Consider the following 25,416-nt stretch of genomic DNA (forward strand, 5'->3'; position numbering starts at 1 on the left):
ACCTATAGCAACTCCATCACGAAGCACGTTTCCCTCCCGTCAACGGGCCGAAGTCCGCAAAAAGCAACAACACACCACGTTCTTCTCGCTGAGAGATCATCCGATATGATCTACACCGTTAGACCTGCAGGAGGTACAATGACTTTCTGAAGTAGTTTTTGTCAATACGCTCGGTGAACATCATGTTTAGTCCCAAAGTAGTAGTCTCCGCTACTACCTAGGTCTTTAGTTACGATTACCGTCTTCGATTGTTGCACGAACAGCTAACACATACATCCACACATCCACTCCAACTCCTCAAGCTCCAGCTCCAGCCCAACGACATATTCCTTCTTTCCCCAAAGTCGAGTTGGCTCGGTACCCGTTACCACAGTACACCACATCCAAAATGACAGATAAAACGTACGACACGACAACGGCTATACCGGCAGTCCGGCGGTGATACTTTCTTTTTCCGCTCAAGGCTGACAACACATACATTCATGCCAAGTCGCAGGTAGGTGATGGTGACATAACACAATGACATAGCAGCATACGGCATGTAGGAGTGGACGGTGTATATAGTGTGTACGCTTAGCCAAGATACGGTGAAGAACATGACCCGGGAGACCACAGAATTCGCACGCGGATGTATGTCGTCTACAATGTATGACCCGCTGCTGGGGAGATCCGAAAATGGATGATCGTTGCAAACCATGAATCTGTCGATATCGGCAGTTGATGCATCACCTCGCCCACGTTGCGGGATTCTTTCTCCCCCACCCTCGACTCGCGGGCCTATTTAGTTTGTTATAATTTCCTGGCACATGAATGCACGGTCAGCAATTACCATGGCATTGCATTCTAGATGGGTAGTAGCTTCCAACTTTAATTCCATCATCACGCTCCAAAGCATCTACACCTGCTTACTTTCTCACCCCTGTCACTGATATAACAACTAGTAACTTTGGACCTTCATCCCATGACACATCGGAAGCGTCACCGCGTATACGTGACTTTTTCTGTACCGTACTGGAAGAGCAAAGCTTCAAGACTGATTACATGGTCACTTGGAGAGGTCTAGTTGGCGAACTAATTCGAGTGAAAAGGCTGTTGACAAAGGATTCATGACTACAGGGTCGAGCACAGGTGCCAAAGCATCGTGATGAGGAGGGACGACAACAACGCATCAATCTCATGACAACTAACATGCTTCATGATCCCAGCAAAGTCAACGCACCACATCCAGCAAGGTCAGATCCATAACAGACACCAATAACGATAACGAACATTGATTTGTACTGCAATAGCGAACATGATAACCGACCAAAAGCACCACGCTTCTCCATGAATACAAGGAGTAGTCAACCCTTCCTACCACTCAACCCACCACGATCACCTAATCTTCCAACTCATACTACTATCCTACCATCCTACCATCCACTCCAGACTGAAGCAGCTTCGCACATTTGGGATATCGTTAAACGACCAGATTCCACCTCGCGCACTTTTCTTTCCTTTCATCGTCCACAAGCGACGCAAACATGTCTATTGTCTTCTTCGTCATGACTGCCGTACCGTCGTCAAGATTCGCACCATGATCCTCCAACACGTGTATTGTCGTGCGCTATTGGAGGCAGGCACATCGTTGCAAACAGAGCGAAACGCTTACTGGGCCTTCTTGGGGGCAGCGCCAGGCTGGCCACCAACGTACCTGCGGATGTCGGTGGCATCAGCAGCCTGGCGAACAATGTTCTTGAAGGTTCCCCAGCCCTGCTTGGCAGCGGGAGGAGTGCTCTGGTTGGCAAGCTGAGCGTCAATGCGGGCAGTGAGCTGGTTGATAGCCTCCTGGACGAAGCTGCTCTGCGCAACGCGAGCGCGGAAGAAGACGGTGTAGACAGCGAGGAGGATCCAGGAGCCCTTCTGGAAGAGCATGGCAGAGCCGAGGACGCGGAACCACAGGAAGATCTCGAGAAGGGCGACAAGAGTCATGGAGCCATCGTAGTACTCCTTGACGAACTTGCCAATAGCCTCGGAGGCAGCGGAGCCTTGGGGCTTGGCGCCGGCCGCAGCCGCAGGTGGGGGCTGGATGGTGGGCAGAAGGTTGGAGCGCACGTAGGTAGCGACGTGGAAGACGGAGTATACGGAGAAGGGGAGTATGGCAAGGGGGATCTGGCGGGAGAAGAGCCACACAAGGCCCATGACTACCAGGCGGTTAGCACGTGCTGCGCGGAGACGAGGCGACAGCTCGCAGAGGACTTACTCAAGTATTGGACGTTCTCATCGGTAGCGAGAGCGACGACACCACCCTGCTTGCCTGCCCTGATGCGGGCGCGGTAGGCCTTGTAGACGACAATACCGTATGTGACGCATGCCGACAGGAAGGCGGTGCGGTAGGAGAAGGACGCCCATCGCGAGTAGTAGTTGAAGGTGATGTACGACAAGCTGTATCGCAGGGTAGCGAGCAGCAGCGTAACGTGTCCGGCGAACCAAGCAAACTGCAGAGTCTGGGCGAGGGCAGCAAGGCGCTGGCCCAAAGGCATAGAGGCGGGCGGTGGAGGGGCCATTGTGTGTATTTTGGGTACTGTCGTGTGGGCTACGTAATGGGTAGCTTGGGACGTCAGCAAAGGTCGGAAAGATAATGGCAGCTCCCAATGTAGAGAGAGATAAATGACAGCAATGATCTGCTGCCCGTGGAAGGAAGTGGAGGTGCAATGTGTCCACAGCGGTGGCTGGGTGCTGCGACTGCTGGAACTGCCCAGCGTTCGGGCCCGCTCGTGATGTTCGCCGTGCCTGATAGGCGGGGTCGACTTACCGATGCAGATATCGGGTCCAAGACCTCAGTGACGGTGCTCAGTGCTTGCGGAGAGTAAAGGCGCGGGGGAGTGAGAGCAGAGCAATGGTGGTTGTGTGTTCCTAGAGAGGTAGGAGAGCGGGCGGCAGTAAACCAGAATTCGGGCGTTTGGGGGGTGACGACATGGCAAGCTGCAATTCTGGGTAGGCACAAGCCCCACTGCACCTCTAGCGCAAACATAACCCTGACGATCTCTCAGCCGCCAGCAAGGCCTCCAGCTGCCGGTCTCTTCACACGCTCGCAAGTGTCTGGCCAGCAAGCACGATGTCGTCACTCTTGTTTCTTCGCAAAGTTTCGTTTGTTTGTTGGGAAACATCACTAGCAGTGCCTCGTTTCGCTTTTAGCCCACAAATGAAATTGCCTTATGATAGTCTGTAGAATACATGAAAAGAACCTGTCCGACACTCCTCGCTCCGAACTACATCTGCCGAATACTAAATAAGAGAAAATGCCGAAGTGAAGCAAGGGAATCAGAAAGGAGCGCAAAGACGTTGGTATCAATCAACAATCCGGACGACGGCACCAACAGGTAACACTGCTGTGCTTCGTCCCCAATGTTCCATCGTGGTGTATTATCCCTTTTACCGATAGCACCCAGTGGTATCGTCGGCCGCATTATATTAAACAAGGTCTGGTAAGAGGGTGTAGAGAACTGAGAAGAGGTAGTTGAGAGGCGCGTGTCGTCCGGAGCGGGAGGGGAAGGACGAGGGTGGCGCCAGGGTGTCGACTTAGCGGAGGGAGAAGCCCTTTCTCTTGCCCTTCTCTTCGATCGGCCTGCCAGACTCGATGCGGGCCTTCTTCTCCTCGAGCTCTTGTCGTTGTCGGTCTAGCTGGTCCTTCATCTCCTTGTGACGGGCGTACAGCTCTTCTTCGCTCTGGCGCAGCTTGCTCTCCTTCTCCTGCACCTTTTGCTGGAACACCATCTTCATTTCCATCTCCATCTTCTGGAGCTTGGCCTCGTGCAACGAGCGCTCCTCCTCTTGCTTGACGGCAGGGTTGACCTCCTTGAACACGCTTGAGTCCTGTTGGATACCCATCTGTGCAAGCTTCTCGGAGCGGTAGTTCTCGTACAGAGCGTTGTTAGTGTTCTCCTTGAGCTCCTCCATGTGGGTGCGAATGAGCATCTGGCGCAGCTTGACAAAGTCGCAGTGCTCCTCGTTGTCGACTTCGACGACACCCCAGGGCAGCGCACGCCCGCGGACCTTGCGGCCGTCAACAGTCGTGACCTCGGTGTTGGAACCGACAACGGCGAAGGGGACCTTGGCCATGATCTCCTGGTTCTCCGCAATGGTCTCCTCGTCGTCAAGCTCATACCGTGGGCCCTCGAAGATCTGGATCTTGTGGTAGGCGATATCTGCAAGAATCTGTACTTGTTAGCAGTGCTATATAGGCAGATGAAGCGACGTACCCTCTTCTTGTAGTTATCAATTTCATCGTCAGTAACGGTGTCGGCCTTGGCAATGACGGGAATCAGGTTGACCTTGGTGTGGAGCTTCTTCATCACCTCAATGTCGATGGGCTTCAGGGAGTGGCCAGTGGGCTGGATGAAGTAGACAACGGCGTGGATGCGGTTGTCGACAATGTTCATGCGGTTGACCTTGTTCTCAGCATCCAAGTAGGCGTCGAAGCGCTGCTCAATGTTCTTGACAATGGGGTCCCAGGACTCATCGTTGTTGATGAAGTCGCCAAAGCCGGGTGTGTCGACTACTGTTAACCTCAGGCGGACACCGTTCTCCTCGATATCGGCGCTAATCGACTGGATCGATACGGTCTTGGAGATGTCGAGACTGGGGGGCTTGCGCTCCTTGGGCGGGTACAGCGAAGTGTTGAAGAGCGTGTTTACAAGGGTCGACTTTCCGAGTCCAGACTCGCCTGAAATGACACGTTAGCTCGGATGGACAATTCGTGGGCGGGGTGTACACCTACCGACAACCATGACGTTGAAGTTGAATCCCTTGCGCACACTCTTGCGGTGCCACTGGTTAGGCAGGTTCGCAAAGCCAACGTAGCCTGTGAGCTTCCTGCGCACAATGTTCATGTCGTTTGCCATGGCAGCTGCGGCCTTGGGGTTCTTCGCCGTGATGGTGTGCACCGCTGGAGAGGAGCCGTTAGACATCGACATCGTTTGATCCATGCCGTATCCGCTGGACGACGCTGGGGGCGATGGAGACGCACGGGTGGGCGGCGCGGGAGAGGTAGCACCGTTGGATTCTACAGCAGAATGTTAGCCAGGGGCCAGGGGAGAGAGATCATGGCCATCGAGCGCGGCAGCAGCGACCAATGCCAAACAGGTATGACCCTGCTTGGCGTTGCCCAAGAGCCACCGCGTGTGTACCTGAGGTGCCAATGATGCCGTGGCTGAGGTGTAGTTGTTGATGTCGCGAGACGGGGGTCGGGGAGAGCTCCTTACCCATGGTGTAAATAGTGTAGTAGAAACGGACGATGGGTCGTCAAGTGAGGGACTTCTGCAGATGAGAGAGCGATGTCAGCGGAGGTTCTCAATGCGTGCTGGTGTTGGCTGCGTGGCTGCTAAACAAATGTAACAACGCGACCAAGCCCAGATCGGGAGAAATAAAGTGAGACAGGCGTGAGGGAAGGGCGGCGTACCAGTCAGCGGTAGTTATGCTCTCGAGTGAGTGATGCACTCAAAGCAATGAATTGAAGGTGGTGCAGATGGCTGCGAAGGAAAATGGCGTGGTTGTCCGGAGGCTTCGACGTTGGAAAGGGAAGTCGTGGTGCCGTCCGTCGCTGGGTGGAGGAAAGGGGTCCGCACAGGGATGGGCGCGATTGGAGCAACGCCGAAGCAATGGGCACTAGACCAAAAATCCCCGCGTCACCACTAGCAGCGAGCCGGCGTCGAATACCGCTGGAAATAACACACGACAAGTGGGAGCAGCGCGGGTGAGGGAGAGTGTAGGAGGGATGCAGTTGACACCTTTCACGTTGTTGAAGATTTTGTGCTCTTGTGCACTGCTGCAAGAGGCAGTCGCGAACCGTGCTTCCCAAAGAGGTAGCGTCACGTGTGGGTAATTAGAAGGCACGAGCAACGCGTTGACTAGACATTAAGCGGTCGTTGCTTCCTCACGACTATCTGCCCCAACCCTGACACCGCTGTCGCACCCCAAGGCTGCCGCTCACGCTGCTGCAGCATGGCACCACAGGACGCGGGATGTGAGACTCGACACCTATCCAATTACATCGCATCCATCCCGACCATCGGCATACCCGTATCCAGTTCATCGTCTTATCTATGCAAATCAAAGGGTATTTTGCGCATGTCCCAAGCAAACAACTCCAATCTAACGCCGCAACACCTCGCTATGCAAAGCTCGCCAATGCCCTGTTCAACTCGGTCTTGTCGTACTTGACGTACTTGCCCTTCCCCTTGTCGATCTCCCGGTAGCGGTCGTAGAACCGGTTGTACAGGGGCTCGATGATGTTCTGTACTTCCTTGGAAAGCTGGTTCCGCACTTCGGGCTCCATTGCGTACGCCTTGTGTCGTGTGACAAGATCGTCGAAGCTTGTGTTGAAGTTCTTGAACTTCTCCTTGATTGCATCCTTGTCCTTGGAGCTAAGAGACTTTACGATAGCTGCCGAATCTGCACCGCCTGACGTTGGGCGTTCCTTGCTACGGTTCGTGTACTGCACATCCAGTAGGTACCCTGACGGTTCACGCCACGCTTCAAGATACATGGCCGTGCCTTGCTTACGCCAGTCTGCCAGCTTCTTGGAGTAGCTGTCCATGAGCGGTGCGAGTTCTGAAGAGCGAATAATGCGTGTGATGATAGCGATATTGTTGGCCATGAAGACACCTTGCAGGTTCTTGCCCTTCAGTAGTGTCTTTGCTTTGCCAATTAGATTCTGCAAAAGTGTGTCGACAGTATCCGCCGCGTATGACCCGAACAACTTCACGCCGTCGGGGCCAACGTCCAAAGTCGTGGATGAGTTGTTAGCCGATCCAGAGTTCCAACCGCCCTCTCCCAAAGATGCCAATATCGACGCAAGAGGTTCGAGGTAGTTGGTCATCTCTTGCAAGCGTCGCATCGTCTGGGTTGTAATATCCACCGGACCGCCGTCGATAGGAAGCGCAATGAGTCCTTGTGTTTTTGACCGTGTATCTTCGAGCATCTTGCTCAGAGACGTTTTCGACGTCTCCCGAACCGGCTTCACGCTGTCATAGATCTGATCTTTCAGGGCGCCAGTCTGCTTCTGCAGCCGCATCGACAGAGTCCGGACCAACCCGCAAATCTCGTATCCAAGAAAGCAGTCTGTCAGCAGGTTCTTCTGAATATGCCCGTTCAGCTCACGTAGGGTCTTGCTAAAGTCCTGCAGCGGGACCTGGCACGTTGACTCGTAGACATCGGCCCATTCCTCTCTGTCGAAGACGTAGTTCAGGTTGTCAAACTCCGCTACGAAGAGACCCTCTATCGCTTGGACGTATGTGCCGATACCATTAGTACCCTTCTTGTACAGCGCATCTGCCTGCACCTTCCTGGCTGTGCTGATGGTCGCCTGCATGAGACTCCTCAGTGCGCTCTCTAGGTATTCGCCCCGGACGTCTGCGTATATTCTTCGTGTGGGGGTCTGCGAAAGATCGATCTGCGATAACTGGGCGAAGGACTTGGAAATGTGCGAGTTGATGCTGCGCAGGCTCTGGAGTTTATCCTGGGGCATGCGGGGGAAGGGATTTTCTATACGATGTTAGTATCTCCCCAGTCGTAGTATATGGGCGACATACGCTTTGCGACATATTCCAAGGCTTGGACCTTTTCTCGCGCGCTATCCTGCAGTATACCGCGGAACACATCCTCCAATTGCTTGTTGCCCAGCTTCAAGAGTCCGCTAAGCTCTGCAATGGCCTGTTCGTTGGAGCGAAGGTTGGTGCGCTTGAGGTCTGCGAGACTCATGTTGGTGCGGTCGAGCGAAGCGATGTAGCCGTCCAGGTCTCCTCGTCCAGGTCCGGCGCGGATAATCCTCTCTTCCTTTGCACTTTCTTCACGCGGGGCTCGAAGGCGGTCGATTGCGTCTATTATACGGTCGACGTTGTTGTTTGCTATCTGTAGCTTCTGTGTGTTGCCGTAGATTGGGCCGATTGCTTCCTGGACTGCCTTTCCGCTCGCATCGAGCCTATTGACGGAGCCTTGGATCTTTTTTGTGAGCGTCTTCATTTTCTCCATGTTGGCGAAGAGCACTTCGACCTCCGCACTCTCCTCCAGGAGCGCGGCTTTCCGGGGAGCGACCATGGCGACTGCTGGATAGATGCGCAACTGCCTCGAGGGCTACGTGTACGCGCGTTCGGCGGCGAGGACGACCTCGATTATATCAAACGGGCGGGTAATAATGAAGCGAACATGAAGTACAGCATATGTTTGTACAAACGAAAGAATATCCAATGGGGGAATACGACGCCGCGGTATAGGATGATGTGGGAGGGGATGCTTGCGGAGAGCTGTCGCGGAGGCAACGCTAAGACGGCCAGGGTCCAGCGTAGATCATCTCGACACCTTTCACTTTTCGATAAGCCGCGCAGTCGAGGTACTCATCGCGGCTTCACGCAATACATGCTTGTTACACGTAGAACTGCACGGCAGCCAACTCATCTGCGGGCCTTGATACCCCAGAATGACGTTTTTCACAGCGGGTACATGCGCTAATCAGCCTCGCCTGCCACCGGAACCCGCTGTCTGCGTATCACATATGTTTCGGCGACGCGTATGCGCCTTGCATTCAAGTACCACTGTGGCGCATGTGAGCACAGACGGATGTTGTACAAGGGTATACAATTGAGTAGTAAGTGAGTAAACTAGATACGCAGAAGCTATGGTGTTTTTATCCCGTACACGTGAAATCCTCGCCAGGGCATCGATAGTACTTGGAAGAATGAAGATGAAGTAATGATGGTCGCTTTCCCAGCTGGCGGGCTTCTCAAGTCATGAAAACGCGGAAAGAAAACAATACCAAAGAAGTAATAAAACCAGGAATTCGAAGCCATGTGGCGCATACGCATGCGCATGCAATCCGCAAGTCAAGACAGAACGCAGTTCACTATCACTGTCCAGGGCGACCGCCACCAAACCACTCGCGGAACTGAGTCCAACCTTCATTCTGCGAGATTGGCACCGAAGGGACCAGCGGATCGCGAGCAGATGGTGCGACTAATGCCTCATCTTCAGTCTGCTCGCGCTTGATCTTCTTCTCAGTATGCTCCTCTTCTCCGCCGATGAATCGGCTCTGAACATCTTCAAGGCTCATGTCGAAGTCATTGAGCAGCTTCCTGAGCTCGCCACGAGCCTGCTTGTGCTCCTCAGTCACATACGAGGAGTTCATAAGAAGCTGCTCAGCAGTATTTGAGAATCCCTCAATAAGGTCAACAGCGCTGGTGACAAAGGCATCGCAATCGGTCTTCCACGCGTCTCTCTGCTGGGTCTGAAGCTTTTCTTCGATATTCTTGAGAAGTGGACGCAACGCCTCGCCAGGCGGGCCATAGCCGTAGTTTCCATAGGTTGGGTTGCCGATGATCGAGTTCTGTAGCGCTTGTCGTTGCCTGTTGTAAATTCCTGGGCCAGCGCCAACCATGTTTCGATCGGAGGCTAGGTCGTAGGAGGCCTTCATTGCAGTTGCTATTGGACAGTAGATGTCGATCTCCGTGGTGAATCGCAGATGAGTTTCTCCAAGCGAGACGCGAAGACTAGCGAGCAACATGTCATATGCCGCCTGGACGCGTCGTTCTACTAGGGCCAACTCTTCAGTAGCTCTTAGTTTCAAATCCGGGTGTGCGGATGACTGGGTGATGGCCGATCGAGTTGCCTGCAACAATTTTTGAAGCACCCTGTACAGACTCATAGCGAATTCCACGGTGCTGGCGTTCAAGTTGTTATACCAATTGTCCAAAAAAAATTTCATGGTACCAAGGAGCTCGTAGTTCATGTTGTAACCCTTATATTTTCCGGAGACTGGTTTTCCGTTCTCCGCGAGCATCTTTGCAAAGCCCGGGTAGTAGATCAAGGGATGGACCCATGAGTTCTGCACCAGCTGCTGTATGCCACTTATGATACTTTGTTCCTCGTTTTGAGACCAAGGCTTTCCTACCAGGGACTGTAGGGGACTGCCTGCCAGATTCTTCAAGGTATTCCGAACTGGTTCGATCTGAGCCTTCAAATCGCGTCGCATCTTAGCATAACTCTTGTCTTCTATGTGCTTCTCCAAAGGTCTTTCAGCTTGTCTTCGGAATGATGGTAGCGTAGCGTGGACATGTTCGTAGAAATCCCGATAGTTGGTGGCTGCTGGCAATGTAGCCAGGAAATGCCTTAACGCGTAGATTCCAGCCGTGGTATCGTCAAGGATCGGAGTGTCTCTCTGAATGCGGCTTCTTGAAGAAGTGTGAGCAAGTGCGGATACCGAGAAGACCTTGATTCCTTTTGGATGCATCTGTCGCTGCACATTTGCAGTTTCATACTTTATGTAAGCAATCGTGGCTTCTCTCAGCAGCTCATCCAGCATATCGGATACGACTTCAGGTTCCGCAATACCTTCGTCATCGAGATTGTCAATCTCTTCCAGACGTGCATTCAGCGCTGGGAACGGGTGTTCATTAATCTGTCGAATCTGTGTACCCATGTTGTCTTCGTTGATGAGTTCCTAGAAGACAAGTCAGTCGGGCATTCTGATAGAGAGAAGGCGTCAACTGACATCGGCCTTGTTCATTACTAGTATAGTCTTGTTCGCTCCTTTGAGATGGATCGATCGATCAATATACTCATCGTGCAAGACACTAGTCTGCAGTCGAGAACATGGCGCGACCACCATCTCGAAGTCAGCCTTCCAGCGGAAATTGTTGATCACGCCTTCACGCAGCTGACTCGTATCACCATAGCCTGTTTTCATTAGCTCAACGTCGTATGATAAGGAGCCAGTGGCTTACCTGGTAAGTCGAAGAGGCGTAATCCATGCCGCAAAAGTATGTGGCCGGTCGCAATGGTTACGACTTTCACAAATGGCCACAACTCCTTGATTCTGGCTGTTTTTCTGCCCAGCCTGTTGTCGGGAATATTCTTGAAGTGTGCAGTCCGGTTGTGAAGGTCTCTTTCGCTCATGTCTGTTGCAAGTTGCGCGAATCGATCATTGGCACGTTTGCAACAATCATTAAAGAAGTTTCCCTCTTTGATGTTCGTATGATAGAGCATCCTCTCAAGCTCGACACTCGCCTGCTTATCTTTCTGTACGTTAAAGATGATCTCGAAGAATTCCTTAGCGGTGGTGATTGCACGCGACATGGTCTTGGAAGTCGTTTTACTTGGCGGCTGAGTAGCATTGTCGTCGTCAGGATCGTTCTCGTCTTCGCCTTGAAGGGGTTGGCGATTCTTGTCGACGCCAGGATAGACCTCGACCCATCGATCCATTTGTTCTTTGATGCAATCCTTGATTTCCTCTTTGTTGAAGAACACAACTAGAAGATCGCTCAGAGTAGTGTGGTCGGTAGCTCCGGGCTTGTACTCCAGGACTGTTGCATAAGCCGTGCATGCCTTCGAAGAACCCGATCGATCCAGGAGGCCTCGTTCGAATAATGCATTGATAAGAGAGCTCTTACCGATACCTTGCTCTCCAAGTACTGCCACACTGTAATACCTGATGTCAGGTAGTTTTCTTGCGATTTCTGCTGCATCGATCAAATCCTGGAAGCGTTGGTCGACGGACGAATACTTCTGCATCGCACTCGTGAGCTTGTCACACAATTCTTCGACCAAGACCTTAATTTCCTCTTGCTTCAAGGCATACCAACGGTTGTTGGCAAGTTCTTCGTCAATAGTCGCATTGTGCATGGCGGTAAGGTCCCGTTTCTGGGAAGGTGTTTGGCTCCGACCAGGCGGTCTTGTCGATGCTCGAAGTGCCATCGTATCTTGGAGGCTATTGTTCGAGTTGGATCAGGAAGAAGTTGCCCAATCGAGCCGAAAGAGTATTGGGTGTATCAATGATTCAAGAGAAAGTATGGTCGATGAGAGATGATTGTAGAGGAGAAGAAGAAGAAGGCACGAGTTGAGAGAGCTTAAGTAGCGTCCTGAGGGATGAGATGCAGCCTGAGCTCAGGATGAGAGGTGAGAGAAGGGACATGCACCGACTCATGATGCCCTTTACTTACCATGTTCGATATGCTCTGAGGTACGTACAGGTGAGTGAGGGGATTGGGAATTCTCCGCACTCTCGCCGGAGAGTAAGGTTGGTCATACCAAGCGCGTCAGAATTGGCAGGAAACTGGAGAAAGCTGCAGTCTCAATGACTGTTGCATCAGTCGAAAATAAAGACATATCTATGCTGGTAGCGAATGGGTGCTGAAGCACGTCTGTTTGCGAGCAATCAGAGTGCCTGCGATACGAGACTGGAATAGTCCTTGGACCTACCACGTCCAAGGACCAAATACGTGTAGCTCATGTAAGTCGCGAATAACGCGGGTGTCTTCGCAAGTGGATGGTGGAGACATTGGTTGATTGGCGGCAGGTTCAGCGTTCCTGCATGGCTTGGCAGACGTTGAGCGGGCAGTGATTCGGCTGGCGTCATGCCGAAACCAGTTCTGGCGGAATTTTGCGGGCTCAAAGCAGGTTACATGCTCCGTCATGCTTAACGCATTCCCATGGGCTCAGGTGGGCTTTGCGCACTTCCCCATGTGCCAGGCTCGCACGGCACCTCCATCCCACTCCCATTGCCCTTTCTGACTCAATTGCGTGCATGGCCGGCTATAGGAACACGCGCAACCTGGGCCACCTGTGGCTGCGGGGGACGCGTCGTGGGTAAGCTAACACACCACCCATTGTATGCCCCTGCTAATAGGACCAGCCTGCACACGAAGCACCCGCTCTCCCAGCGATCCAAAGCAACTACCCTCGGCCTGCGGTACGGCCCTCCATGTCTCCTCGCGACGGCTGCGACTGGCTACCTCTCTTCTGCATCGTCGCCGTACCCACTCTTTCGTCCCATCCACCTAGACGCGCCTTCCCTCAAGCGATACTTCTTCGGCGGCAATGACAAACAGACCGAGACCACTTCGGTCGGAGACGCCGAGAGGCAGGTGAATGAGGAAGGCGAGCACAAGTCAGGTGAGCAGGAGGCGCCATCGCAGACGCGTGTTGCCAAGGGCTACAGCGAAGAGGACGAGGAAGCCGGCCAGAGCAAGTCAGCCTGGCAGACCATCACGAGCAAGTTCCCCGCCTCCCCGTCACCTTCCAAGCTCGGCGACACTATCATCGACTACATCGTGCCGAATTGGGTCAAGGTCCTCCCTGGCTTCATCCGCAAACTCCAGGATGAGCTCTCCATGGCACCGGGCTCGCTCGCCGAAGAGATCTGGTACGAAGCCAACGATCCCGAGATCAACCCCGAGATAATATGGGATGCCTCTGTGAGGGTCTCGGACGAGCTGTGTGAGGAAGAAAAGGCTTTCCTGAAGCAGAGGGCGCAGTTCACCAAGGCTGCACTTGCGCGATACCTCGACATTCCCGAAGCGCAAATACATCCCGACGACGTGCCCGTCATTGCCATGTGCGGCTCTGGTGGAGGGTTGCGTGCGCTCGTGGCAGGCACATCGTCGTACCTCTCCTCGAAGGAACACGGTCTCTTCGACTGCGTCACCTACACGGCTGGTGTCAGTGGCAGCTGCTGGCTACAGACCCTCTACTACTCAGACCTCACCCAGCGCAGCCACGCTCGCATGATCAGACACCTCAAGAATCGCCTCGGCGTGCACATTGCCTTCCCCGCTGATGCGCTCGAACTGCTCGTCAGCGCACCCACCAATAAATATCTTTTGAGCGGACTGGTCGAGAAAGCAAAGGGCATCCCAGATGCCGACTTTGGACTGGTGGACATCTACGGCGCACTGCTCGCCGCCCGCCTGCTCGTACCTAAAGGCGAACTCTCTGTTAGCGAATACGACTTCAAGGTTTCGAACCAGCGACGCTATACCGACAACGGGTCACATCCACTACCTATCTACACTGCGGTACGGCACGAAATACCGCTCGCCGAGCAAGGAGACACAACAGACCGCATCGCAGCCGAAGCAAAAGCCAGAAAAGAAGCTTGGTTTCAATGGTTCGAGTTTACGCCGTACGAGATGTGGTGCGAGGAGCTTTCCTCTGGCATACCCACCTGGGCAATGGGTCGTCAGTTTGAAAACGGACGCACAGTCTGGCGGGAGAATGGCCTGGCTCTGCCCGAAGTGCGCGTTCCGTTGCTCATGGGGATCTGGGGGTCCGCCTTCTGTGCGACCCTCTCACACTACTACCGAGAGATCCGACCCCTCATGCGCAGTATCACAGGACTCGGCAGCAGTATAGACGCCATGATCGCTGAGCGCGATGATGATCTCGTCAAAGTCCATCCGATCGACCCTGCTGCCATGCCCAACTACGCCCTCGGTATGCGCGAGCTCCTTCCCCCATCATGTCCTGAAAGCATCTTTGAACAAAAGAACTTCCAGTTCATGGACGCTGGAATGTCCAACAATCTACCCATCTATCCTCTTCTCCGACCTGGACGCAACGTTGACATTCTCGTCGCTTTCGACGCTTCCGCCGATGTCAAAACCGACAACTGGCTCAAGGTTGCTGATGGCTACGCCCGCCAGCGCGGCATCAAGGGATGGCCCGTCGGCGCCGGCTGGCCACCAGACGACGAACCCATGGAAGACCTCCAAGAAGACCTCGAACGCGCTCAAGCCAAGACGGAACAACAAGTCCAAACCAAATTCGAAGAAGCCAAGGACAAAAGCGCCGACGAAAACAAGGACAGCAAGAAGAGCAAAGATCTAGGCTACTGCAACATCTGGGTCGGTACTACCGAGGAACGCGAGTCCGACACCGAGCACCCAATCTCGAAACAAGTAGACGAAGACTGGGAACTCATGCACCCCGCCTCTGGTATAACGGTCATATACTTCCCCTTCCTCGCCAACCCAAAGGTTCCCGGTGTTGACCCCAAGGTCAGCGACTTCATGTCGACCTGGAATTTCGTCTACACACCGGAGCAAATCGACAGCGTAGTGAATCTCGCTCGTGCCAACTACAGTGAAGGTGCCGAACGCACAAAACGCACAGTCCGCGCTGTATACGAACGTAAAAAAGCTCAACGTGAGCAGAGGGAGAAGGACGAGCGGGAACGACGGTGGCGGTGGAAGTTGAGCCAAGGCAGAATAGCTGGGCGCCGTGTTGGAGGTGAGAGTGAGCATGGCGATCAGTTCAGCTGATTAGCATCTGCATTAGCGGATGCCGAATGGAGGTCGTGGCAAGGAGTTCTGGAGGAAGGTTTTTGGAAACGACATAGATGACGGACGCATTATACCCACTTGGATCAAGAATGAAAACATTCACGCTTTAACACACAGTTCTTTTGCGGTGACGTGAGGTGTACAGGAACATGTACTGAAGGTAAAGAGTGACATCGATATGGAGACCTAACAATATGGGTGTTGGGTGCTTCTAACGATAAGATACGATACCTTTTCCTGTCCAAACCCCCAGTCTATACCACCATCTCACGTCCTATCATAACGGCACATATGTCTCCATCACCTCCTCATGCTCCACCTATATCTACACCGCCCTCCCCTTCCCCTTCTCACGGCCATCCGCCGTCTTACCCACCATCGACACACCTCCCTCCTCTTGCGCCGTCGCTGTCGCTGTCACCGTCTGATTCGTATACGGACACGGCGGCAGTACCGCACCGCCACATACCAGCTCATCCTTATCCTCAAATATCGATGTGGTATCTGTTGATAGCGGCGTATTCGACTTTGTCTCAACGTCCTTGTCTACGCCCTCGTTCTGAGGCTGTGCCGGTGCTTGGGGTTGTACTTGGGGTTGTGTTTGTACTTGTGCTTGGACTGGGGCTTGTGCCTGCGCCTGTGATGATGCTTGCGCCTGCGCCTCTGCCTGCGCCTTGAGCATATCCGTTACTTCTTTCGAGTGACCCAAACTGACCATACCGCCTGTACCCACCACTCTGTTCTTCGGCGAGATACTGTTCGCTTTGAGTGACTTGTCTTTTGTCTTGTACGGTCCGCGTTTCTTGGGTATGTGGGGGGTTGGTATGGGTTGCGTCTGTAAATGCTGTGTGGGTATATGTTGCGTTTGTATATGTTGCGCCGGTATTTGCTGTGGTGGTACCTGTTGCGCCGGTCCGTATTGCTGCAGATGTTGTTCTTGCACAGGCATACGTACACCAGCTAAGTGATCCGTATTCGGCCAAACGGGTGGATCTGGCAGTGCATACGCGGATAGTTCTTGTAGCAGTGGGGACAGTGTGCTATAGCGCTCCCGCGCGTCTGAGAAACTGCCTTTCGCTGACCCCGCTTTGGTAAAGGGACTCGGTGGAGGAGTCGGAAGTTGTCCGAAGCAATCTAGTAGGTATAATGGGTCTTTGGGGTCTGTGGACATGTATGGACTATGTTTGGAGGGATTTGCTTGCCGGGCGAGGCATGGATTTGAGTTCGGGTTGGCTTTCAATTTGAGAAAGTATTCGAGGTATGGCGCGGCATCTTCGGGACCGGAGGCTGGGGTTAGGTTTGGTTAGGAGGGTTGGCTTTTGGTTGCGGGTTCTGGTTGCTCACGTTGATCGAGCGCTGCATGTTCAGCGTTACATTGTGCGCGGAGGGTGTCGACTTCTGTTTGGTGTTGCAGGACTTCTTGTCGGCGTGCAGGACACTTTTGATAGGGTCAGCTCAGTTATTTCGTGCGCTCGACAAGGCTGGGGGCACGGGTTACTTACATTATATACTCCTCTCTCGTCGAGTTCCAATAATGTATGCCCTTTCCCCTCACACTTCTGGCATCGCTCTTGCCGCCGCTTTTCAGATCCTTCTTGCCTTCTTGCGGCTTGCCGAACCTCCCGTTCTTCAGCACGTCTTAACAGCTTGCGGGTCTGTCTATACGAAAGGTGGTTTTGGTGTTTACTTTTACGCTTTTGAGAACGGAAAACCGGGTCAACTACATCCATTGGTTCTGCTACTTCATTATCTGAAGGCTGATAAAACGCCTACCGATCGTTACTACGTTGTCCAGTGGGAAGGTGAAACATGTGAGGATGATGAAATACTTCAGGTCCCGGCAGTGCCTGCCACTCGCCCAACAAACTAACAGGAAGCCTTTGCTGTCTCAAGAACCTGGTCGCCCTCACCACTTCGGTCGGGGGAGGCTCGTCCGGGTCGATGATAGCATGAGGGTATCGCCTTCTGTAGTCTTTGAAGTATTGTGGGATCTCAGCCTCAGCCTCCCATACTGCGGCGTTCTCTGCCATAATCGTATCCAGCTTCGCCTTGGAGAGGCTCAGGATGCAGCATACGGGGTAGAAGCGACTGATATAGGTGCCGGGAATGAAGTCGTCCTTTATCTGCTCGATGATGGTCTGGCGTAGTGATGTCCATAGAGATTCGAATGTGATCTTCATTGTATGTTAGCCTCATGAATACTTGCAGAGCCTACATCAAGATGGAAACATGCGTAGTAGGCGATCTAACGCCAACGTCGGCTCCAGGGTGTTCAGTTTTCACGTACCTTAGAATCTACCATCTTAGGGTCCCAGCGACGCCTCAAGGCCACATACCAGGGATCTTTACCCGCCTCATATTCAATCTTGAAGTGGTCTTTGATGTGTTCCATGCGCGTCTCGTCGCCGGTCTCGATAGCCGCCATCAGCTCTCTCATACCATGACCCGAGAATTTCGGGTCAAACGGCGGTGGTGGAGCGTTGGCTGGTAGCGAAGGGAACGCCGCTGGCTTCTGAGGGACATGTGTGGGCTCAGGTTCGGGTTCAGAAGCTGCTGCGCGCTGAGAGGTCCTGCTAGGGCGCATGGCGAAGTCGCGTACTACTGGCGCTGCTTGGGGCTGCTGTCCGTCGCCAGAGCGTTTCTTTACGTACTTGATGTTTGCCATTTTGCGACTCTCTTGGGAGTTTGGTGGATTGCTTGCGCTTGTTGGCGCGGGGTGGGGTGCGTTGAACATGAAGAGCGGCGAAAATGGGTGTGGTGTAAGATAAACGTCGTCGGTAGTGAAAGACGAAGATCTAAGTGAGTCTGGGTTCGGGGCCGGCGTATTTGTGCGCGAAGGTCCTTGGGAGCGGGTTTCCTCATCTTGGTCGCTCAGGTCTGTACCTTGGTCGCTAGAAGCTGGTTCTGAGGTAGTGGACTCTTCGTCATCGGTGGACCTGTAGCGTGCAGGCTTTTTCAATTTGGCTAGATCTCGGAGGCTGTAAGGCATGTCGTGGAATTTAGAATATGTGAGCGATGATTGGGTATCGATGCGTCCTAGCCCGTTGTGAACGAAGAAGATGCGGGATATTGGTAAGTGGTGACCGTAGAGTTCACCGCATCCACCATGTTTGGGCCTATATGGGGCCGCATCGTGACTGCTATGCGTCTAGCGTGCAATAGCAGCCCTGTCAATTCAAAGTGAAAGTCAGCCGCCATCAAGGGAGCGGTACTGTCAGGGTCAAGCAATATTGCAAGAGCCACAGCCACGTGCGAACACAGTGACTCTTCAAGATAAGGCAGCCACTAGGCGCTGTAATGATTCGCTAACATCTCGGCCTGCGAGTGGAGAAGAGCAGGAATAGTCAATGATTTCTTTGGGAAATGATATCGGAGCGAGATGCTTCACCATGGAAGACATTTGTCTCTGCTGGTGCGTCCCTGGTTGTCGCAAATGAACCTGTTTGCCCAATGATTAACACTGGTTCAACTGGTGAGCCAAGGGAAGGTGCCATACCTGGCTACCTGTTCGGGGTGTCACGATGCAGACGCATAATTGACAACCTTGGAAGTGACTGTACACAGTCTGAAGTAGGAGGACAGGCATGAGTTGCAGAGCGCAAAGTGGCGGGAAGGTGCAAGGGCCAGTGTATGATGAAAATTTGGACCCGTTCGCGGTCGCTACCAGATACTACGGGCAGCCTGAATGGAAGGAGCAACCAACCCACGTATCCACTCATCTCATCAGAGCTCCAGAATTAACTACACGTAACCAACCATTCAGATGCAGATGCATCGCCATATAACGCCTTGAGATATGCAGGGTATAATGCTACTGGAACGCCTAACAAACAAATCAATAGAATCGCCGAAGCTAGGGGCCTACACCTAGCGATCCTGGAAGGGAGTGACATCACGCCCTGCAAACCGTAGCGCGTCCGACTCGTCCATACCACTGTCCATGTCCGTGTCTTCATCGTGATCCTGCATATCTTGGACGCTACGCTTGTGCTTGAGTGACGGGACAGGAAGCGAGAGCGATCCGGACTGTGCGAAACCGTGGCCCAGACCATTTTGCTGGGTCGCTTGAGCATTCGAAGTGGCGATAGAGCGTCGTGCACCGATGATGTCCCAGTAAGCGCGCAGGATGTTCTTCAAGACGTCGTCGAAGTTGACGCAGAAGCGCTGCGCTTGACAGACCTGCATAGCCTTGATGTAATCAATGTCGTGGAGCGTCTGCATCAGGTAGGCTGCAACGACTGCAGCCGACTTCTCATTTCCCGATTCGCAAAAGACTAGGACTTTGCCCAGGGTGGCTTGCCCTGTCTTCTCCAAGCTATGTTGTCGTACTCGCGCGACATGTGAATTGATGAGCCTCGCTGCTTCCGGGAACTGTGGTGTGAGGCTGTAGAAGCTGGGCGCCTCGATGCTGCCCACCTCCATGCAGACCTGGGAAGCCGCATTTGTCGCGCCCATCATGCTCTTGGCCTGCGCACGGATAGCCAGCACCATGGTGATGCCCTCGCGCTCTAGGAAGTCCTTGTCCCTGGCGGCCACCATGGGTCCGAGATAGACCCAGGGCAAGATCATTTGCGCCTCTCTCCGCCGCTCATAGGCCCATTCCAAGAGTGTGTTCTTCTGTATGATGTCCTCGAGGTCCAGCTCATTCAAGAAGCTCATGTCAGCCTCCCCTCCAGATGCGCCACCGAGGGAGAGGCCGGGCATGTCGGTGGTGAGGGTAGGCGGGGGAACCACGATGCGCGGGGCTGTCGGGAGACGGTACGAGTACTCGTGCTGGCTGCGCAAGAGACCGTTTGGGGTGTCGGACAGGGTTCTTTCTTCGCGAACTGTCGCCATGGTCATCGTGTAGGATGGGTCGAGATTCGTTGGTGGGGGTGCGTTGTGATTTTCGATGATGGGGTTGCGGACGTGTCGGTGGATGGAGCGCGACGAGAAGGTTCTGACGAGTGCGCGTCACGAGTATTGCTTCTGACACAGTTGGGCAGTGAAGGGTGCCAGGGTACTGTGAGCTTATATCGCGTGTTGAGGCAGGCGCAGGCAGCAACGCGCTTAGCAGAAAAAGAACTCGGGACGAGACCAAATGCGCGATATCTTATACGTGTCTGAAAGAATGCGGATTGGGAGAGGTAGGTGATTGGGGACTATGAGAAACACATTTCATTGCGAGCTGCGTCTGGCCGACTGTGTTTCGCCCGTGGTGAGAGCGCGCCACCGCGCCTTCTCGTGCAACCGCGGCAGTGCTAGCCAAAAGGAGGTGCACAATGTCGCTGACGTAATCTTCCCCGCTACCTATGGTTTCGTCCCCGAGCACCAAAACCTAATACATGAGCGAGCCTGATCTTGAGCTAACTTTCCCCTGAAGCACTTCCGCCGTCCTTCTGACGGATGACTTGAGTCAGATACTTATGAATGCATTCGACAATCTAAATGAGAACCTGATAATATTACTGTAGTCAACCGATCTGAACAACATATGGTACAGTATCATACAACAGCTCTTACTATATACATCCCAAACTGAAGCTCCATATTCCAACACTCTAGTTCCTCTGCGGCCACGCATCAACCAAACCCTCATAAACCGTCACATCACCAAACCTCACCTCCCCACCCTCCACAAAGAAACTAACATCCGTGCTATCCCCATACCAACTCCTCACCCAAGTACTAACCGCAAACCTATCATTCGCATGCACCTCAACAACGCCACCGTCAACCACAATCGTCAAATCCAGCGTCTCGACCATGGTCTCATTTCCGTGTCCACCCGCAACATCAAACAGGCGGAACTTGCCAGACTCATTGTCCGTGGGGATACCGTTTGTAGTCTGTGCCGCGGCAGAAGAGTTCGAACGGTCGATGATCATGCTTTCGTTGCTGAATTGGTAGTAGATGGTTGTGGATTCTTGGGGTCCGGAAAGGATGGTGAAGCCCGCACGTACGTCGTCAGAGCGAGAGGGGAAGGTGACGGAGGCGGTCATCATCCAGTGCTTCGACTTTGGGCTTTCGGTGAACTTTGTTACTTCCGCCATGGATCCGCCGGATTGGGTTATGACGTTCGTAGCATTCTGTTGGAATGCGGCGTAAGGCTCCCGGGCGATCTTCTGGTGGAGGGTCGCGAGCGTGACGGTGCCGTTGTCGTTTTCGCAATCTACTCTCCATGCACCTTGCTCGCGGGAGAGCTCGTTGTCGATGACGTTTAGGTGGCCAACGCTGAGTTCACGTGGAAGGAGTAGGGATCCTGTCCAGTTTTGCTGGGGAGTTGGGAACTCATCGGTTAAGGTGCCGTAGAAGTCGCCTGTCAGCCACAGGTATGTGATGAAGCGATCCGGAGAGCCGCTAGCTTTGCTAGCTTGTGAGTCTGCAGGAAGGACTTTACCAGCAGCAGCGTACGCGGAGCGCCCAGCATCGAGTCGCCCAGCCATCGTAGGTTCGAAAGTCAGTTTACCGTCAACAAGCTCTTGCTTTCCGGCCACCCAGAGCATCTCCCTGTTGTCTGAGACTTGAGGCACAATAGGCTCGTAGCTCCATTCCGCACCGATTGTAACAAAGATCTCGCCCTCTGGGTTAGCACCTTGCTCGTCCAAAGCAAAGTAGTTGGCGACTTCAAAGTTGTAGCCCCAGCGTCCCGCCCAGCCCTCATCCGTCCAGGTCGAATTCGCCGCTTCATGCCACCACTCGCCCAAGTACTCCCAGGTTTGAAACAAATCTCTGTCTTCGTCGTCGTATTGAGCGTACAAAAAGAGGCTCGGTCCTTTTCCGTGCACGCCACCCGAGATAACGGTATACCACGTTCCATCGCGCTTGCCCAATAAGCCATCAACCTGCGAGTTCTGGAACACAAATGGATCGCGGAAACCGGTGACGTTGACAGCAAACGGTGGGTCAGGGATGACAGGACCGAACTCTGATTTTGTGAAGTTACGTCCACCATCCGTAGCAAAAGCAAGTGACTGTGTCTCGCTTCCTCTGGTATACCGGATCGTCCATTGGATTGGCAGGAAGCTGACGCTGGTGTACAGCAATGTTGGTGTGCCGTTGACTCCCCTCTCAATCACGCTGCCGTCGAAGACAGCAACGGGGTCGTTGATGCCGCCAGCGCGGATGAACGGCTCGGAGTTGGGGTTCAGGTCGTTGTATGTAACCAAGTCGTCTGTAGTCGCGCCTGATGCACCCAGATGCAGGTATCCCACGTGGAAGAGGCCGGTTTCAGGGTCGGTGTAGTGCATACACGGGTCTCCGATCTGTCCAAACGCTGGGAGAACGTGGGCCTTTGGTCGCCATGTGTCGAAAAGCGACGCATTAGCTAGAGTGGAGAGATTCGGTGGAGCAGCATTGTAATCAATGGATTCTTGACGAGGAATGATATGGCTTGCTGTTAGTGCTGCAAGAGACACCAAGACAGGAGATGAGCGCCTCATGATTGTAGGAAACTGAGAGATGACTGAGGTACTTCCGCACGATGCCAACCTGCGATGCCATTTTTATTTCTACAGTCAGATCCATTCTTGCTCCGTCCCCCGATTACCCGCAAATGACGACGATAGTAAGAAAGCGCGCAAAAGCTCCCCCGCAAAAGCACCGGGAGATTACTCGGCTCAACTTGTCATCTCGCTGATTGGTTGAAGATGCTGGAAGACTCGCTAGCGAGTAATGCAGGAACCTGTCGGACCGAGAATCGGCTTGGTAGCACCGCAACGCGTCGTGACGCATCGGCTACCATCTTGACGACGGACGTGTCGGAACAGGTTGTGCGAGATACGAGTACCGATTGATGCTTGGGCAGATCCGCCCTTACGAGGTAGCAGATTCCTGCTTCTGCTTCGGAAACATAAAGAGAATATCTCCACCTTCAACTCCGGCATTCTTGAGCGGGTTGCCCTCTCCTTCTGTGCAGTTTCCGATTATCTCATCATATCCACAGCGTAGGTAGAAGCGCTCGTTCCCTTTGCTAGCCACGACACTTGCATGGACGTCTTCTTCTCTTGCGCGGTCCAGCCCCCAGCTGACCAGTTCTCGCCCGAGCGATTTGCCAGCATAGTCCGGATGAACACCGAGGATGTCGAGATACCAGTTGTTTCTGCGGTCGCCATCCCAGTGGTGCTTGAAGTAGGGCATAGTTTCCTCCAAGATGTTGCGCTTGGTGGGGTCAAGAGCCCGATTCGTTGTTGAGGGGAGAGGCTGGAATGCATTTGGTCCTGCATGGATGTTAGCATACCTAGGTAGGCACCACTTAATTCAGAGGAGTGGGAAATACGTGCCGACATCAACCCACTCGCCCTCCACCCTACGCTTCCCCTCGTCATTGCCCTGTCTATTCCAGATAGCTGCGCCAGCAATCATTTCTTCTCCGTCTACCATCGTCGTTGCAACAAGAAGCCTCTCATTGGGTGTCTTCCAGTGCTCCCGCAGGTACTCGGACCAGAATATTTTGACATCGTCTGGGTACTGATCACGATGAGGATGCAGAGTTTGGCCAAAGAGCGATTCACCGAAGAATGCTTTGGCTAGGAGAGATGCCATGGCGGGCTCATCGGCGGGTGTTGCTGGGCGAATGGTCATTGTGTGAGGGGTACTCAGGTATGGTGGGGAAAGCGCGAGCAGCAGAAGGAAGGCGCCTTCTCAGATATAAAACCTCACGAAGCACTGCGCCACAAACTTGCGAATAGTGCGGGTTGCCTTGAAAACGTATGAGGAAGAAGAGTGTCTTGTTAGAGAGGTCGCGAAGTGCTCAGCTACGCAGGTCCCAGGATATAGTTTATTAGTCGAGCCCGAAGCAACGGTTCTCAAAGTCATTGGTGGCAGAACGTGGTAACAATCAACCTAGTCTAAGGTGAGATCAAGTTTTGGCTTGTGATGTGCGGCAACAACGCTGTATACTCTACTCTATGCATGCAAAAAAGGAAAGCGGTTCAAGCTGAAGTCCATCGCGAACGCAAAAAAAGAAGTGATGGGTCTTACCGCGACTCGAACGCGGGGCCTCTCGCAAGCTGTGCTTGGGTTTACCCCTAGGATTTGTTAGGATGATGAGGCAGAGACTTATGTCTAAGTCGACTTACTAAGCGAGAATCATACCACTAGACTGGTATTTGTTAGATGGTGTTGATGCTGAATTGGATGTGGTGATGTCCTACCCATAAGACCGTAACACGTGATTTGATGGCGATTTGATGAATTAGATACAATATATACTAATTCGAAAACAGCTGAAGCAGGACTAAAGCGCTGGTGAGGTTAGAGCGCTCACGATGCTCCACCATTAGCGAACCCTCGAGAACATGAGTCCCACTCCGAACTCCGAAAGTGGAGAACGAACCTGGGCTAGTAAGGCTAGAATTGCGCCCTTCAAGAGCAACATCTCGAAGGCAGGTTCGTATTTAAAGTAAGCGGAGACGTGTTGCAATCAAGTTTGGTACTCGTGGACATCTACTACACCTGCGATCCTCACGGCATCTTCAAAACCCTCATTATCCCTCCGCGGCACAAGGACCCACATACACCGACATGCCTGAGCTTCCGAGCATACAAATCCGCGATGCCGAATTCCCCGCCGACAAGCAGGTGGTGGGGCAGCTGTTCAAGGCGTACGCGGAGTCATTGCCCATCAGCCTAGACTTTCAAAATTTCGACCACGAGTTGGCGGAACTACCTGCCAAATACGCAACTGAAAAGGGAGGGGCTGTTTGGCTACTGGTCTCCTCGGCAGGAGAGGGGGAAAGTCACGAAAGTACCGCCGGCTTCAGCACCACAAGAGAGAACGAGCGAGCCATAGGATGCATAGCCATCCGACCCTTCTTCGCGACGCCCACCCAGGCTGAATCTGCAGCACTACTAGCGCAATCGACATCACCACCCACCAAGACATGCGAGCTCAAGCGCTTGTTTCTCGCACCAGAAACGCGGGGAATGCGTCTCAGCAAACCATTGATGGAAATTGCGCTCTCGCATGCGAAGAAGCTAGGTTATGAAGAGATGCTGCTCGACACATTACGCAGCATGAAGACTGCAAGAAAGCTGTATGAGGGATACGGGTTTGAGGAGATTGACAGCTATTATGAGAACCCAGAGGACGCAGTATTCTATCGCTTGAAGCTCTAATGTCGCGTTGGCTGGACTGTAGACGCGTCGCGGGACGGGTGGACAGAAGTAATTAAAGTTTAGGCGTGATCGCGCGTCGAGAACATCGTCATCGATTTTCCACTTAGCGCGTCCCCTTCATCGCGACCGCGTTCCACTGCATGCGGTCATCACCACATACCCCTGGCGCTAGATACAATACCATCGTTCCCATTGATCCTGTTCATGAGCAATACTTCTCATCGCACGC

General features: G+C 53.3%; 10 protein-coding genes and 1 non-coding gene across 11 annotated transcripts; 2 read left to right on the top strand and 9 right to left on the bottom strand.

Annotated features, from left to right (window-relative positions):
• Positions 1 to 1,647: 1,647 nt before the first annotated feature.
• Positions 1,648 to 2,546, bottom strand: J4E86_003795 (uncharacterized protein; the record flags this gene model as incomplete). Its single annotated transcript, XM_051444346.1, has 2 exons — positions 1,648 to 2,183; positions 2,243 to 2,546. 2 exons carry the CDS (start codon positions 2,544 to 2,546, stop codon positions 1,648 to 1,650), a joined length of 840 nt encoding a protein of 279 aa, XP_051303971.1.
• A 3,605-nt stretch (positions 2,547 to 6,151) lies between these two features.
• On the bottom strand, positions 6,152 to 8,076 carry J4E86_003796 (uncharacterized protein; the record flags this gene model as incomplete). The annotated part of the gene is made up of 2 exons (XM_051444347.1): positions 6,152 to 7,524; positions 7,572 to 8,076. The coding sequence occupies 2 exons, from the start codon at positions 8,074 to 8,076 to the stop codon at positions 6,152 to 6,154; spliced, it is 1,878 nt and encodes a 625-aa protein (XP_051303972.1).
• An 805-nt stretch (positions 8,077 to 8,881) lies between these two features.
• J4E86_003797 (uncharacterized protein) lies at positions 8,882 to 11,652 on the bottom strand (the record flags this gene model as incomplete). Its single annotated transcript, XM_051444348.1, has 3 exons — positions 8,882 to 10,471; positions 10,523 to 10,707; positions 10,755 to 11,652. The coding sequence occupies 3 exons, from the start codon at positions 11,650 to 11,652 to the stop codon at positions 8,882 to 8,884; spliced, it is 2,673 nt and encodes an 890-aa protein (XP_051303973.1).
• A 901-nt stretch (positions 11,653 to 12,553) lies between these two features.
• J4E86_003798 (uncharacterized protein) lies at positions 12,554 to 15,068 on the top strand (the record flags this gene model as incomplete). The annotated part of the gene is made up of 2 exons (XM_051444349.1): positions 12,554 to 12,615; positions 12,662 to 15,068. The coding sequence occupies 2 exons, from the start codon at positions 12,554 to 12,556 to the stop codon at positions 15,066 to 15,068; spliced, it is 2,469 nt and encodes an 822-aa protein (XP_051303974.1).
• Positions 15,069 to 15,414: 346 nt separating this feature from the next.
• Positions 15,415 to 16,260, bottom strand: J4E86_003799 (uncharacterized protein; the record flags this gene model as incomplete). The annotated part of the gene is made up of 2 exons (XM_051444350.1): positions 15,415 to 15,933; positions 16,045 to 16,260. The coding sequence occupies 2 exons, from the start codon at positions 16,258 to 16,260 to the stop codon at positions 15,415 to 15,417; spliced, it is 735 nt and encodes a 244-aa protein (XP_051303975.1).
• Positions 16,261 to 16,382: 122 nt separating this feature from the next.
• On the bottom strand, positions 16,383 to 18,078 carry J4E86_003800 (uncharacterized protein; the record flags this gene model as incomplete). The annotated part of the gene is made up of 4 exons (XM_051444351.1): positions 16,383 to 16,527; positions 16,592 to 16,716; positions 16,919 to 17,263; positions 17,377 to 18,078. 4 exons carry the CDS (start codon positions 18,076 to 18,078, stop codon positions 16,383 to 16,385), a joined length of 1,317 nt encoding a protein of 438 aa, XP_051303976.1.
• An 878-nt stretch (positions 18,079 to 18,956) lies between these two features.
• On the bottom strand, positions 18,957 to 19,925 carry J4E86_003801 (uncharacterized protein; the record flags this gene model as incomplete). The annotated part of the gene is made up of 1 exon (XM_051444352.1): positions 18,957 to 19,925. One exon carries the CDS (start codon positions 19,923 to 19,925, stop codon positions 18,957 to 18,959), a length of 969 nt encoding a protein of 322 aa, XP_051303977.1.
• A 704-nt stretch (positions 19,926 to 20,629) lies between these two features.
• Positions 20,630 to 22,510, bottom strand: J4E86_003802 (uncharacterized protein; the record flags this gene model as incomplete). Its single annotated transcript, XM_051444353.1, has 1 exon — positions 20,630 to 22,510. One exon carries the CDS (start codon positions 22,508 to 22,510, stop codon positions 20,630 to 20,632), a length of 1,881 nt encoding a protein of 626 aa, XP_051303978.1.
• Positions 22,511 to 22,883: 373 nt separating this feature from the next.
• On the bottom strand, positions 22,884 to 23,651 carry J4E86_003803 (uncharacterized protein; the record flags this gene model as incomplete). The annotated part of the gene is made up of 2 exons (XM_051444354.1): positions 22,884 to 23,287; positions 23,351 to 23,651. The coding sequence occupies 2 exons, from the start codon at positions 23,649 to 23,651 to the stop codon at positions 22,884 to 22,886; spliced, it is 705 nt and encodes a 234-aa protein (XP_051303979.1).
• Positions 23,652 to 24,044: 393 nt separating this feature from the next.
• J4E86_003804 lies at positions 24,045 to 24,174 on the bottom strand. Its single transcript has one exon. It is a non-coding gene; the product is annotated as a tRNA-Thr (tRNA).
• Positions 24,175 to 24,593: 419 nt separating this feature from the next.
• Positions 24,594 to 25,187, top strand: J4E86_003805 (uncharacterized protein; the record flags this gene model as incomplete). Its single annotated transcript, XM_051444355.1, has 1 exon — positions 24,594 to 25,187. The coding sequence occupies one exon, from the start codon at positions 24,594 to 24,596 to the stop codon at positions 25,185 to 25,187; it is 594 nt and encodes a 197-aa protein (XP_051303980.1).
• Between the last annotated feature and the right edge of the window lie 229 nt (positions 25,188 to 25,416).

The sequence above is a fragment of the Alternaria arbusti genome, assembly GCF_024043155.1.
Source record: "Alternaria arbusti strain BMP 1465 chromosome Unknown scaffold_4, whole genome shotgun sequence".
Classification (NCBI taxonomy): domain Eukaryota; kingdom Fungi; phylum Ascomycota; class Dothideomycetes; order Pleosporales; family Pleosporaceae; genus Alternaria; species Alternaria arbusti.